Source organism: Hyperoodon ampullatus (genome assembly GCF_949752795.1).
Source record: "Hyperoodon ampullatus genome assembly, chromosome: 3".
Lineage (NCBI taxonomy): Eukaryota > Metazoa > Chordata > Mammalia > Artiodactyla > Ziphiidae > Hyperoodon > Hyperoodon ampullatus.
The window spans coordinates 172402791-172416987 of record NC_136916.1 but is presented as its reverse complement, the minus strand read 5'-3'; the positions used below and the strand labels follow the sequence as shown (position 1 = coordinate 172416987).

At 37.0% G+C, this 14197-nt stretch overlaps 1 protein-coding gene across 2 annotated transcripts in view; it reads right to left on the bottom strand.

Moving 5' to 3' along the window:
* Positions 1-14197, bottom strand: part of VRK1 (VRK serine/threonine kinase 1) — a gene marked incomplete at its 5' end in the record, with an annotated part of 43884 nt that overhangs the window by 2081 nt on the left and 27606 nt on the right. The window contains one exon of one of the 2 annotated variants that reach the window (XM_079699359.1): positions 2906-2996. In XM_079699359.1, the coding sequence (XP_079555485.1) occupies positions 2906-2996 (91 nt within the window). The remainder of the gene's footprint in view (positions 1-2905; positions 2997-14197) is intronic. The other variant, XM_079699360.1, reaches the window with a different exon arrangement.

Below are 14197 nucleotides of genomic sequence, written 5' to 3'. Positions count from 1 at the left end.
TATGATTTTATAATGCAGAAGGAAAAAAACAAGTGGGAAATTTCTTTGTAGGGTGCCTTAAAAATATCTCTTTCTTGACTAGACCGTAACTATTCAAGGGGTAAACGTAAGTCATGCTTTCCTCAAAGACTCCTCAAGAATGGTCCAAAATCCAAGGTACTTCAAAAACAACACCAAGAGTAGGCTGTTGAGTTCTGTCTGTTGTGTGAACGGTAGGGACAAAGTATACTGGCCATAAATATCATGGCTGTATTAACTACTTTTTAGTACAGTTCTGAAATATTGGCATGGTTTTGAAATGCCAGAATATGTGTGGTTTTTAAAGGTTTATCATTTTGTGGGGAAAAAATTACTTGCAGCAAATTACCAAATTTCCTCAATTGGTAAAAATCATGCCTTGCATAAAAACTACAAGGATTAGAGGCCTCTGTTCTTCTTGAAAACAACCCCATCACCCTTCTCTTTCTTTGAGAAAACCTACACAAGACACATTTTGAAAGCTTTCAGAATGTGTTCTTACACAATAGACCCCCAGCTAGTCAAAATGAGTTTAGGTGTATCGAGAAAATTATACACGTTTTTTAAATGGTCTAAATAGATATTAAAGGAAAGTTGCTCCCATTTTGCTAGGCACAACATTCTGAGAGACCACACAGTGAGAAAAATCTCTTACCATATGTAAACCATAAATCGTGTTTGAAAATAAAATTGTTAATGAAGAAACTGACATTTCTAAAGCAGCTGTTAGAGGTGACCATTCTTGAAACATGTTTCTGACACAAAATCTAAAGCTCTAAAACACAGAATTCACTGAATTACATATTTCTTTAAAAAATTTCAAATGTAATAATGTGCCTTCTCATTCAGGTTCCTTTAAACTGATGAATACAAATACATACATTTTCATGAACCCTTGGATTGCTTTAATTTTCTTTGCTAGAAGCAATAACATTTTACTATCTCAGGTAATATTTCTCTCATTTACGAATATTTAGGTAGTAAAATACCTTAACTAGCCTTATACTTTAGGGGGGGAAAAAGAATTACAATTGGAAAATAACAGTATTTAATTAAAGCAATTTAGAGTTTATATGAATAAAGGAGAATTTGATTACTTTTTATCTTCATTTTTTAATATCAAAAAGAAATCTGGATTATTCTCCTTAAATTAGTGATGGGGTCTACTCTCTTCTTTTGTCATTAATAAATAAAACAAAAATACTAATATATTTTCTCACAGTAAAAACCATCAGTATAAGGACCTTAAATTAAAATTTTAGGTATAAGAAACATTTTTCGTAATTACAGTCAAATTTAAAATCATGTATGTATCAAAACAAATACCTCTGATGCTCCTTAAGCAAAGTTCGAATAACAAATGACCTCTAGGCATGAAGAGACGCGTGAGTCTTCCCTATGCACAGCTGGGAACTGGCTTTGGTGTAAATGGGTATCAACCTCACTATAACAATGTAGGCCCTTTCCTAAACTAAAATCTCCCGTTTTAAAATGTAAGGGCTTTTTTTTCAGTAAGAATATTACTCTATCTCCATAAACGCTCCTTAACTTTGCTCCCACTCACTGGCACAGCCGCTGCTGCCGCCTCTGGCTGACACATGCTTTGATGTGCTGCTGCTCGGGACTCCTCACCTCCTAGTAACAGAATGAACAAGACAGGGGAGGAAGGGGAAAAAAAACAAAAACAGGAGGGAATGGAAGATGGCAGCAGAAAAGTAAGAGGGACTACTTCAAAACCTTTAGCTTCCAGAGTGACGTTATACACTCGCTCTTCAGCTATCCCCAAGGATTCTCTTGGGTAAATTCAGATAAACCTAAGGATGTACTATCCATAATATATGATGAAGAAAATGTTAATAAAATCAGGGTGAAGATGATTCTCTTTGAAAGTCAATTTTTGCCTTCCGCAAACATGCACGGCTACCACTGTCAAAGGGAAGGTAAAAATACATCCCTGGCCTAACTCTACTGGGCACTTACACTTTGATGAAACTTTTACCAAAAATAAGCCTTTTCTATTAGAAATCAGAAATATTTCAGGACCAATAAACTAATAAATAAATAGAAGGCAGACAGATAGAAGAGATATCTGGCAGAGGGTGGAAGTGGTACTGTAGCCAGCTCTGAATCTCTCCTCACTGAGGCAAGTAAACCATCTCTCATGAAACCTGGAACACATTTTCCCATCTTCTGAGCCCCACAGGTGTGCCTACACACCACAGACTGGCCATTTATTAACCAGACCAAAGTCTAACCTAGTCTTGCCCTTTGCAGGTGCTGCCTTTGCTAATGTCACTTCTGGAACTACTCCATACTAGAAGTGCCTTCAGCACCAGTACATGAGCCATTGAAGAAATGACTTTATACCTTGCTTTTTGCTTCAAGACCTTTGGGAAGTGATGATTCAAGGCTTTAATTCCTTGCATCCCAACTTGCTGAGAGAAATGAAGAGTTGGCGGACTCTGCAGTAAGCCACGTACTGACCACCTGACTCCTGACATTCCCTCTCATGCCCAGAGTTCGGTGGTAAGTGTGGGGAACCAGAGACATAGTAGCCTGAGAGGTAAGAGTTCTGGTCTCTACGTCTAACCCTTTCACAACAGTTCTGTCATTTAAATGCTCTGTGTCTTGGGCTCCATATCTGCAAAATGAGAGTAATTCCCGGTCTCAATGATTATTGTAAACATGATTATAGTAAATAACACAATGTGAACAAAGGACATTGTGACACATACTGTATAAATATAAGATCTTCTCCTACATTTTTTAAATTATAAAATGAGAATGTTATGACCCAAATAGTTAACCCCTTATTCAGTGGGAGGAAATGAAATTTGTGTTTATTATATATAAGAAAAGAGCTAATAGGTAAGACTGTTCAACTTACGGGTTTGTATGGCCTCTTCTGCCTGTGTATCTGAGCATTCCATATCTTCAACACCAGGTTGTGTGCTCTGGTCTATTTCTTTCTTTCTCTTCTTACATATAAAAATTAAAAAAGAAAGATGTGGCATGATGGTCAATTAAGAAAATATACAGGGCTTCCCTGGTGGCGCAGTGGTTGAGAGTCCGCCTGCCGATGCAGGGGACACGGGTTCATGCCCCGGTCCAGGAGGATCCCACATGACGCGGAGCGGCTGGGCCCGTGAGCCATGGCCGCTGAGCCTGCGAGTCCGGAGCCTGTGCTCCGCAACGGGAGAGGCCACAACAGTGAGAGGCCCGCCTACCGCGAAAAAAAAAAAAAAAAAAAATATACAAACTTATCAGATATTAGCATATATATATATGAATCTATACAGATGTGGGTGTGTCAAAACATACAGGAAGGGGCCTCCCTGGTGGCGCAGTGGTTGAGAGTCCGCCTGCCGATGCAGGGGATACGGGTTCGTGCCCCGGTCTGGGAGGATCCCATATGCCGCGGAGCGGCTGGGCCCGTGAGCCATGGCTGCTGAGCCTGCGCATCCGGAGCCTGTGCTCCGCAACGGGAGAGGCCACAACAGTGAGAGGCCCGCATACCACAAAAAAAAAAAAAAAAAAAAAAAAAAAAAAACATACAGGAAGAATACACACAACTTCATGGTGGGGGTCACCTAAGGAAAGGGGCGGAGGGTGAAAGAAAAGGGGATTAAGGGAAACTTCAACTATACAGTTAGTCTGGAAGTGGGTATATTTCTTATAGCCACCTCTAACTTTTTATGCCTCATATAATTTATTATTGAAAGCCATGTTTTAACCATCAGGACTGATCATACAGAAACTCTCTTTGAAAGCCGATACTTGCTCAGGACAATGATACTTATTTTTCCCCATTTTACGCTGCATGTGTGGGGTGGGGTAAATGTACTTGATAAATAGGAAAATATGTGCCTGGCCCATGTACTGCATCAGTGGTTATGCCCCCTAAACTGATGGGGAAATTCTGTGGATCAATAATGGCAAACTTCCAATAAATGTTTTATAATTTAAAGTTTAAGAGGGCCATAAACCTTACTGTAAAAGAAGAGTCTTAAAAGTACAAAGCTCTCCTGACATCTCAGAAACAGGCTGGATTTTCCAGCACTCTCTCAGGCCTTTCCTGTTTTCTACATATTGTTCTAGTTGACTGTTACTTAGGAGTTAATGCCTACGTTCTGTCACCATCCATTCTTCCCAAATGTTCATACAATTTCTTTTTCTTACTTTCTATCACTACAACATTTCTTAACTAGCTCAGTCCTGTGTAAAGTTTTAAAATACTTAACATCTCTATACGTAGATATAACTATAGAAGGACATTAGTAAGGAACTGAAAACTCTGCACTTTTCATACAACTTTATCCCATGTAATCTCAAATTTAAATGTGTTAAAATCTACATCAGAATTCATTACTTCTCTAGGTTGCCTAAAATAAGTCTGTAGCATTTAGGAAATCATCTGATACTTCCCAAATTTCACAGATTCACGGCACATCAGAATGTCCTCATTTATATTTTCCTAACAATATTAAGTTACACTTTGCCTAAGAATTTTCCTCACTTCGGGCCATTTTGTGCACAGCTATAAAAGGGTATAATGTCTGCTGACAGGACATTGCTCTTTTGCCTAATGGCAACCATGGGTTCTGTTCCAAAGAGAACTACGTGGGAAAGCACGACTCTACTCAAGCCACGTTATGTTAAAACCCCCGAATGGTCAGAACTGTTATTATCTATGTATTACAGTTAATCCCACTGTTTCAAAATATTCTTACGGTGGCTGTGGAAAGATTAAAACTCAGAGATTCCCATCATGGTCCTGAAGAAAATGCTTCACATATATAAACATAACATCTTGACTAAACCTTAAAAAACTTTCAAAGGCATTCATTTAGCAGATTTGTACATGGAGGTATTACTTCTCAAAAATAGCTGGAAGAGTGGCTGTAACTTCATATAACTGATGAGAGAAGGGGAGAGTGCCTTACATCTTTCTTTTCCAAAGTGTTGCTTCATGATTACTATCTAAACCCTGCTGGGCTGAACAGATTGGTTCGATAATTACATACAATAACTGCAGTGGGCAGGTAACCCTCAGCTGGCACAGGGCAGCTCCCCTGTGAGAACTTCCATATGCAAACTGCACTGATGGAGTGCATTAGGTACATCTTTCCTGCCGGTGCACAGGCCTGATTAACGCCAGCCAAGACTCCAAGGTTAGCATGTCAGCAGATTTGTGATGCATTAGGCAGGAATAAACACAGACACTTTTGTTCGCTCAGACCAAAATTAAGGAGGAATATTTCAGTACTATATTGCTTTCCATACAGGAGAGAATGCATTTTCCAGCTTTAGGAGGGCAGATTTTTAAATGCTCATTATAAAGGGAGCTATCCAATATGTTCTACCTAAGAACCTAGTGCATTCATCTTGTTTTCAAGCTTATTTAATAAAAAGGAGCTTTCTTAATCTCCGTGCAGGTAAATTACATAGGGATGAAAATCAGACAGTATTCCACCAACAAAAGAAACACCTGTATTTCAGCAGTATGTACTGGGGAAAGCACTGAATTTCATTAATCCACACTTCAGTTGGGTATCTCTTGCCCAACTTTTCTGACAATGTATATATCAATAGTTCGGATAGAAAGGACCAACAGTCTACAGACTAAGACCAATTAACAACAACCTTCAAGTTAAAGAATATCTAAGTCTGTTATTCATTGCATAAGGTGATGAGTAAAATTCCAAACAATTTGCTGCCAGCCTCTTTCTACTGATATCACCAAATGCTTCATTTTGTTATTTGACAACTTTTGGGGCTTCAAATAGTGCATAGTTTGGTTCTCTTTAAACAGAAAATGGCTTCACAAAGTGCATTCATCTCTGATTTTGCCATATGCCATACCAGGTCTCACAGGTGCCTTTATTTACATTTATAAATGAAATCAAAATACTGCATGACACACAAGAATAATTCATAAAGTTAGGATAGAGTTTTCTTTTAATTCAGCATGGCTAAAATATCTTTAAAAACTAGGTTTATTTTAAAGGGCATTAGTGTATATATTACATAGTGTATTTTTACAGTGCTCAGATATGCTAGGCTAAAACTTAGTTAATTAGCAGCTTCTCACTTCCAATTTAGAAACAGGAAGACAAATCAGCTAGATGCATCGGACTGATAATTTACTAACAATCTAAACACTGACTGGAGACTAGTTATAGACTTAAAGCTGTTTTAATGGAAAAGAGAATAAAAGTCTCCAGAGACAAAAACCAAAGACAATTCTTCACATCCCAACTCAAACATCCAAAGATACCCTCTAAATGCTTTCAACAGCATCTAAGAGAAGCCAATCAGATTCATGCTTGCATCAAAGGAGATGAGTACTGAAGAACTGTTGTTGGTTTTTTCCCCCTTATTACAAAAGTCATGAATGTTCATTATAGAAACTTAGAAGGTACAGCCTAAAATGTTTAAATGGTACTGCACGTGTGTGTGTCAAAGAACAAAGAACTCTAAACACAAACATGAGACTGCAATACGCAGTTAATCTTATTGGACTTATTTGATTAAGGCCACTGAAATCATCAAGCAAATGTATACCCTTTAAAAATTACTATTACATTCCTTAATAGTAACCAAAAATAGAATATTTGTTACTCAGTGGTAACTAAAAAGAAAAAGGACATATCTTCTATGAAGGTAAAGAAACGTATGTGCTACACCACAATATTTACAAAACCAGTGGATTTTAGTTAAACTTCCCTATCTAGACAGAAAAAACTGAGGCTGGGGACAAAAGAAAGCTGGGAGAAGCTGCTCAGTGTTTCTAGCTGGTGGTGGTGAGAAGACAAGAGCTAAGGGCTCTTGGTTCTTATTAGAACTTTCTTCCACAGAACCACGGGACTTTTCGGTGTGAAGTGGCAGTTTCCAGCGGTGGTGCTTTCCTTTTAACGGATCCCTTCCTAGAGAGCTAGCGCACACATACATACATGTGTACTTGGCAAGCCCAGGGCCACACTCTACTTTCCTTCTCTCCCACCCTGGACACTCCTGGAGGGCAAGGACTGGGGTTTTCCCCATGTGCTACTATGTACCTTACACATACACAAATATCTAGGGGTCTGCACCTGCTGAGCAACTAGTCCACTACTATTGTAGTAATAAAGAGCTGACTACGTGTTTTACCAAAAGCCCCTCAAAAACTGTGTAATGTTTAAATGGACATTAAGTAATTACAGAAATGTTTTGAGAAAAAGCAGGAAAAGGTCAGACACAACTAAAAAGAGAACAGATGAAAAGATGGGAAGTGGGTCAGGAAATGAGTAAGTGACTTAAATGACAGATGAATTTGAAGAATGGTCTAAAAAACTGTTACGATACACTGAAGTGATTTATTATTTTAAACAAGTTTCCATGGTAAAGGCTGCGATAAGAATAACGCACACTACAATTTCCTTCCACAGTAACCCTGATTCTATCAGAACAGACGTAGGAATCCCATCATGTATTCTCTAAGCACCTACTGTGTGCTGGGCACTGTTTCAGGCTTCATTCTCATGGAGAAAAACAGACACTAACAAATCGTTAAAGCAAAAGAGTTATTTTAGCTTTTATAAAAACATTAAGCACACACAAGTTAAAATTCTAAAACTGTTTGCATTTATGTAAGCCCTATAAGAAGTCACTTCAGAGTTCCATAAATGAGTCTTTTTGAGTAAGTGACCAATGTAATCCCACACACATGGGATTTCACTCTGTGAAATATCAATCCATCTGTAAATGTAGCACAGGCATGAGTGCATGGCCAAACCCTGATTTTGTTTTTTGTTTAAATTTAGATATCTCTCCTGTCCACATTTTTAATTATCTATTCTGAAGATAGTTAATAATTAACATATTACTCGAGTAATTTTATCATTTATTAGCAGGTCTGCGGGTTTAGCAAAATAAAAAAAAAGCATGACTAACAAAATGTGGAGTATCTATGTCCTTCACTAGTTCAAGCTATCCCACTCTTATGCCATGAAGAATGAAGAATTTGCTGTCATTATCTGAAAATGGTGCACCAAAGATTATTGCTAACTCATGAGTTAGCAAATGATACCGATGCATTTGTATACTCTGTCAGAATAAATAAACAAATGAAAAAAACTGCATCTAGGTGGCAAGCAGAATTGACTGCTTGCTCCATGGGCAGCACACTTTTTAGCAAAAGCACTGCTTTCACAAAATAGGCATATTTGTCTACTTGCTTATCTGGAGCGAATGTGTGTCCCTTCTGAAGTCGGGCCTACTGAGGATCTAGAAACAAGCTGCTTTACAGCCCTACCGTCACCCATCCTCCTAGAAAAAAAAACACAGCCACTGAGGAGATAATGGGCTGAAAAAAAAGTTGAACCTGATCACATGATCTTCAGGAGTACTACATGACTGAGAACTTACTCTCATCGAATTTTCATATAATAATGGCAATCACAGACTGGAAAGGTCTCCCAACAGCACTTCTGAAAACAGTGAATCCATCTTCCAAAGTTGGCAACAGTGGCCTTTCGTGACTCTAATATCATTCATATCACAAGGACCACGAAACTTCCAATACAATCAAACCTGTAGTCACTTAACAACTGAGAGATGTTTCCAGAGATTCAATAAACAAAGGTCTAAAGACTAATGTGTCACTGTATTCTCTTCTATACTGGAATTAATATGACACTTCTTCACGCTTATTTTCCTCTGAAGGTTCCATGACCTGCACCATTAATGTCAAACTTTTTAGCAAAGTTAAGGTTATTTCAAGGGCAACTTATGGGGAGAGGCGAATGAGTAGCTGGTTATGGTTTAATTGTCTTTAATATTTTATACTTAAAATCACTAGGAGATTTTTAAGTGCCTTGAGCTCCTCTGAGGAAAAAAGCTATGTAAATGCATAATAATAATTAACGGTTGCATGGCCCTGGACAAGTCATCTAACCTCTTCTGAATTTCACTTTCATCATTTGTAAGCAGATGTATCTCGTATCAGTGCTGTAAAGTATATGTAAAATAATTTAATATTGACAGACTACAGAACACTATCAATACATAAATGTTCAATGATAACCTAAAGTTTAAAGGGTTGACATCCTATTACCAGCACCGAGCACCATCAAGTCCCCTAGAGAATTTTCAAACTTAAGAATTAAAAGCACAAGACTCTGAAGCTATAACACTGCAAAATAAAGAGGCCAATATTTATAAAAATACATATTTCAATGAAAACCAAACCCTATGTATGTACTAGTGGGGAATTAAATGCTCTCAAGCCACACTTGAGCAAGTTTCTTACAAAATAAACCAGGCTACATTAGAGTTCCTATTAAAAACAGACTGCCTGACCTCCCCCCAATAAGGCTATGTCCACAAAATACATACTTCCTAAACACATAGGTAGAAAACAGTGAACACAGATTCTCTGGCACTCAGAAGTCCTCTGCTTTATGTCAACTACCTATGGTCCTTTAGTACCAATCAACAGCTTCAAGAAAAAATATTAACTTCAAACTCATTAATGTGATTTATCCATTTTTAATATGAGTAAGTTATGGAGCTGCATTTTGGAACCTTTATTTCACAGTAATTACCATCTTGTCTTTGTTGTAAAATCAACTTTTACCAATTCCCCATCATTTACTATTCAAAACAATCAATTTGAACACACATACTCACCAAGTGAATGTAAGCCAGTCTTCATTCACATCTGCCCAATATACTCTATTTCATAAACTGAATTTTTAAGGATGTATGATCTTAGTTCAAAAGATTCAAATGAAAATGCTCTGCTATTTTCTTGACATCAAGAAACCAGAAAGACTTGAGAAAATGTAAAGTCAGTGAAACAACAGCATTAACAATAATATTGCAGTTAACATTTACTGATTACTTATTATGTGTTCAGCACTGTTCTAAGCACTTTCTAAATCTCATTTAACCCACACAACAATCTTATAAGCAAGATAGATAACATTATTTCCACAGAAAGACAGCTTTAAAGAAATGTATCACTTATTAAACAGAAACTCACACAAATGTTTAACATAATTCCTAAAAACTAGTCATGATATCAAAGAAAAAGGGAATCCTGCTCCAATACTGTCCTTTGTGATCTAAGTTTTGAACATATCTTATAAGCATATCTTTTTGTTATGTCAAAAAATAAATCCCCCTGGGTACCATTCAAGGCATTTATATGATGCCAAATTTCCTTCTATATCTCTTACAATAAAGATCGCAACATGGCATGTGTGAATAATTGCCTACATACATACGCTGGTCATGTGGCTGATACGTACTATTATTTAAAGTCTTTTAGACTTAAATGCCCAATATCTGCTTTGCCTATCTGCAAAAGGGTTGTTTTCTACATAGAAGCTAGAATTCCAAGGTAACTCAAATTTTGGTTTGCAGTGGTTCTCAACTATGTCTGCACAATGTAATCACCTAAAAATCCTGGGGCTCAGGTCCACCCCCAAAGCTTTTGATTTAATTGGTCTGGGGTGCAATCCAGACAATGGGATTTATAAAAGCTCCCAGTTGATTTTAATATGCAGCCAAGGATGCCATCCCTGTCTTTCATCTACATTAGAATCACCTGAGGCACTTGTGGTATGGTGCCCTCCCAGATCATAACATGCAAAAAAATAGCTGAAGACTCCACTCTGAAAGAAAACAAAGTCCTCCCCTCAAAAAGAAAATTTTATAAAATGCATTAGGGCTTAAAAAAAAGATTTAAAAAATTGAGGAAATGAGAAATGATAATTTTTAAAAACCCAGAGATAAACAAGGAAATGCATAGCTAATAAATAGAAAAATAATCATTATAGAACTTATATTAGAAACATTGAAAAACAGCAGACTGAGCTGACAACTAAATGAAATGAAGGAAAGGTGTGGGATGATTACGGAGGATAAAAAGAAATAGACTAAGAATTAAGCAGTTAGACATGGAAGATGTATATGATCTCTATATAGTGAGAGACAACTACAAACATCACTGAGATAAATGAAAGAACCTAAATAAATATAGGGGTATACCATATTCATGGAACAGAAAAGAATACTGTGAAGATGTCAGTTTTTCCCAAAATGACAGTCAGTGCAATCTCAATCAAAATCCCAGAAGAATTTTTGTGGAAATTAATAAGCTGATTCTAAAATTTATATGTCAAGTCAAAGGGCCAAAAACAGCAAAGACAATCTTAACGAAGAATAAAGTTGGAGAATTTATACTATCAAATATCATTATGAAGCCAGCAGTTCAAACAGTGTGGCATTGACCCAAATACAGATGAGCAGGCCAATGGCACAGAACAGAGTGTCCAGAAACAGACCCAAACACATATGGTTACCTGAAAACCAGCTACATGCTGTGGGGACATTATAATCTTTTCAATAAATAGTTCAGATCAACTAGATATCCACAGGGGGTAAATAAACACCGACTCACACCATGCGCAAAATCAATTTCTGTTAAACTGTAGACCTAAATGAAAAAGATAAAATTTCTTGACAAAAGATTGTCTTCATGATCTTGAGGTGGACAAAATTTTCCTAAAATAGAATACACAAAGCACTAGCCATAAACAAACAAAAACCTGATAAATTCTGATTAACTGAAGTGAAGAACTTCTCTTCATCAAAAGATACCATATTAAGAGAGTGAAAAGATAAACCACAGACTGTAAAAAAAATATGTGCAATACATATAATTGTATATATATACAAAGTGCTTAACTCTGCAAATCAAAGGAAAGCAGGCAACCCAAATTTTTTTTAATGGACAAAAGACTTGAAATGCACCTCACAAAAAAAGGATAATCAAGACTGACAGGCTATGAAAAGGTGCTCAAAATCAATATTCTCAAGGAGATCAAATTAAAACCATAAAGAAATACTAGTAAACATCTATCAAAATAGATAAAATTAAACATAATGCAATAGCTAGTGTCAGTGAGCAACTGGAACTCTCATAAGCTGCCGTGGGAGAGTAAACTGGGCAAATTGCTTGGTGGTATCTACTAAAGCTACTAAACATACGTAAACCCTACGCCCCAGGAATTCTACTATGTATACACCAAACTTGAAATAATTATATATGTTTCCTAAAAGAATTTATAAGAGTGTGCTTAACAGTATTATTGCAATCACCAGAAACTGGAAACAATGCAAACATCTACCAAGAGCAGAAGGGATAAATGAATCATGATATACTCATATAATGGAGTACTACAGAGGAATAAAGAAACAAAAGACTTTTGTTACTTGTGACAGCAAGGAAATTCAGAAATGCAAGGCAGAAATAGAGACAGAGATGTAGAGAACAAACGTATGGACACCAAGGGGGGAAAGCGGCGTGGGAGGGGGTGGTGGAGTGATGAATTGGGAGATTGGGATTGACACGTATACATCAATATTTATAAAATAGATAGCTAATAAGAACCTCCTGTATAAAAAAATAAATAAAATAAAATTCAAAAAGAAAAATAAATACAAATGAATGAAAGACAGACACAAAAGCGTACAAAATGTATGGTGCTACTACTGTTTTTCTTTAATAGCAAAACTAATTTATGGTGTTAGAAGTCATAAAACTGGTTACTCTTACTGAAGGGGTAATAGCTGGGAGTAGGGCCTGAGAAAGGTTTCTGGGGTTCCTGCAATGATCCATATTTTGATTTGGGTGACGTCTAAATGCATACGTTCACTTTGTGAAGTTCAAATTCCACAATTATTTGTGCACTTTTCTGTACACATGTGTCATAATCTCACTCGAAAATTTAGGGAAAAAATTACTTGACAAAATCCAACCAAATAAGACAAGATTCAAAATAAAGAACTCAATAATGGGGTATCTAAGGAAAGGAATTCTTAGTAAACACTGAATCCACTAGGATACAGAACTAAGGCTAAACTACCATTAAAAAACAGAAAGAGGGCTTCCCTGGTGGCGCAGTGGTTGGGAGCCCGCCTGCCGATGCAGGGGACACGGGTTCGTGCCCCGGTCCGGGAGGATCCCACGTGCCGTGGAGCGGCTGGGCCTGTGGGCCATGGCTGCTGAGCCTGCGCATCCGGAGGCTGTGCTCCGCAGCGGGACAGGCCACAACAGTGAGAGGCCCGCATAGCGCAAAAAAAAAAAAAAAAAAAAAAAAACCAGAAAGAAATGTATCAACTGCAACAATCTAAATTTACATAACTAAAATAGTTTCTATCATTCTATCACACAAAAACAGCTAGACAGATCTTCACCAAATTTAGATGGTATATTTGGGGCAATCTGACCTTAACTATAGGCTACATGGTATAAATTTAATACTACATTAGGTGTGATCATCTCAAAGGATAGGAAGTTGTCCACCAGAGGAGCTGCAGGCCACTGATGTGCGTTGGAAGACCTTTCTCTGCTCCTCTTCAACTCTTTGTACCATGTTCCAGGCTGAGTGCCAGCAGGAATTTATTTATTATTTACTTAACAATGATTTTTAAAGGCATGGTGATACTTAGTGTCTTTCTACTTCAGATTATGTCATCCCCAAATTCTGTGCTTTAAATAATACTCTTAGGTTATTGAGAATAAAAACAGTTCAAAGTGGATACATTCATATTTCACGATAGTTTCCAAATTTACTATACCATAATCAAGCATGGCTGTAAGAAAATGGATAGAAGGCTTGCTTCATTACGTGTCAATCAATTCTTATAGGTTTTTTACCTTATCTCTTAGGAATATAAAGAGAAATATATATTGAATTGATTAAACTTATCCCTTTCAGAGATATGAGTGTCCTAAATACAAAGAACATACACTTTTTTTTTAAGTTTTAAAAAATTATGACAGAGGAAAAGAAGGAGCAAGTATGCAATTATAAGGATTAATCCAGCTTCTATGATGAAGCATTATATTCAGCTCTGCACTTCCTAGTAACCAGAGCAAAAAAAGAATCTCAACTATATACTCCTTCCTAAAAAAGAGAAGGAATACTAATTTCTCAAAGAAGAGAGCTTTCTCTTGTTGGGAGCCCCCAGACTGAAAAGTTGGATGGAGCTCTGCTCTTATCTGTTTTAGATGTGGCGTATTTACAATTTATTTGAAGAAAATGTTCTGATGCTTTAAAAAGAAAAAGAAAGAAAGCTTAAAAAAAAAAACTGCTCTGGTCCAACTCTTTCACTTTACAAACAAAAA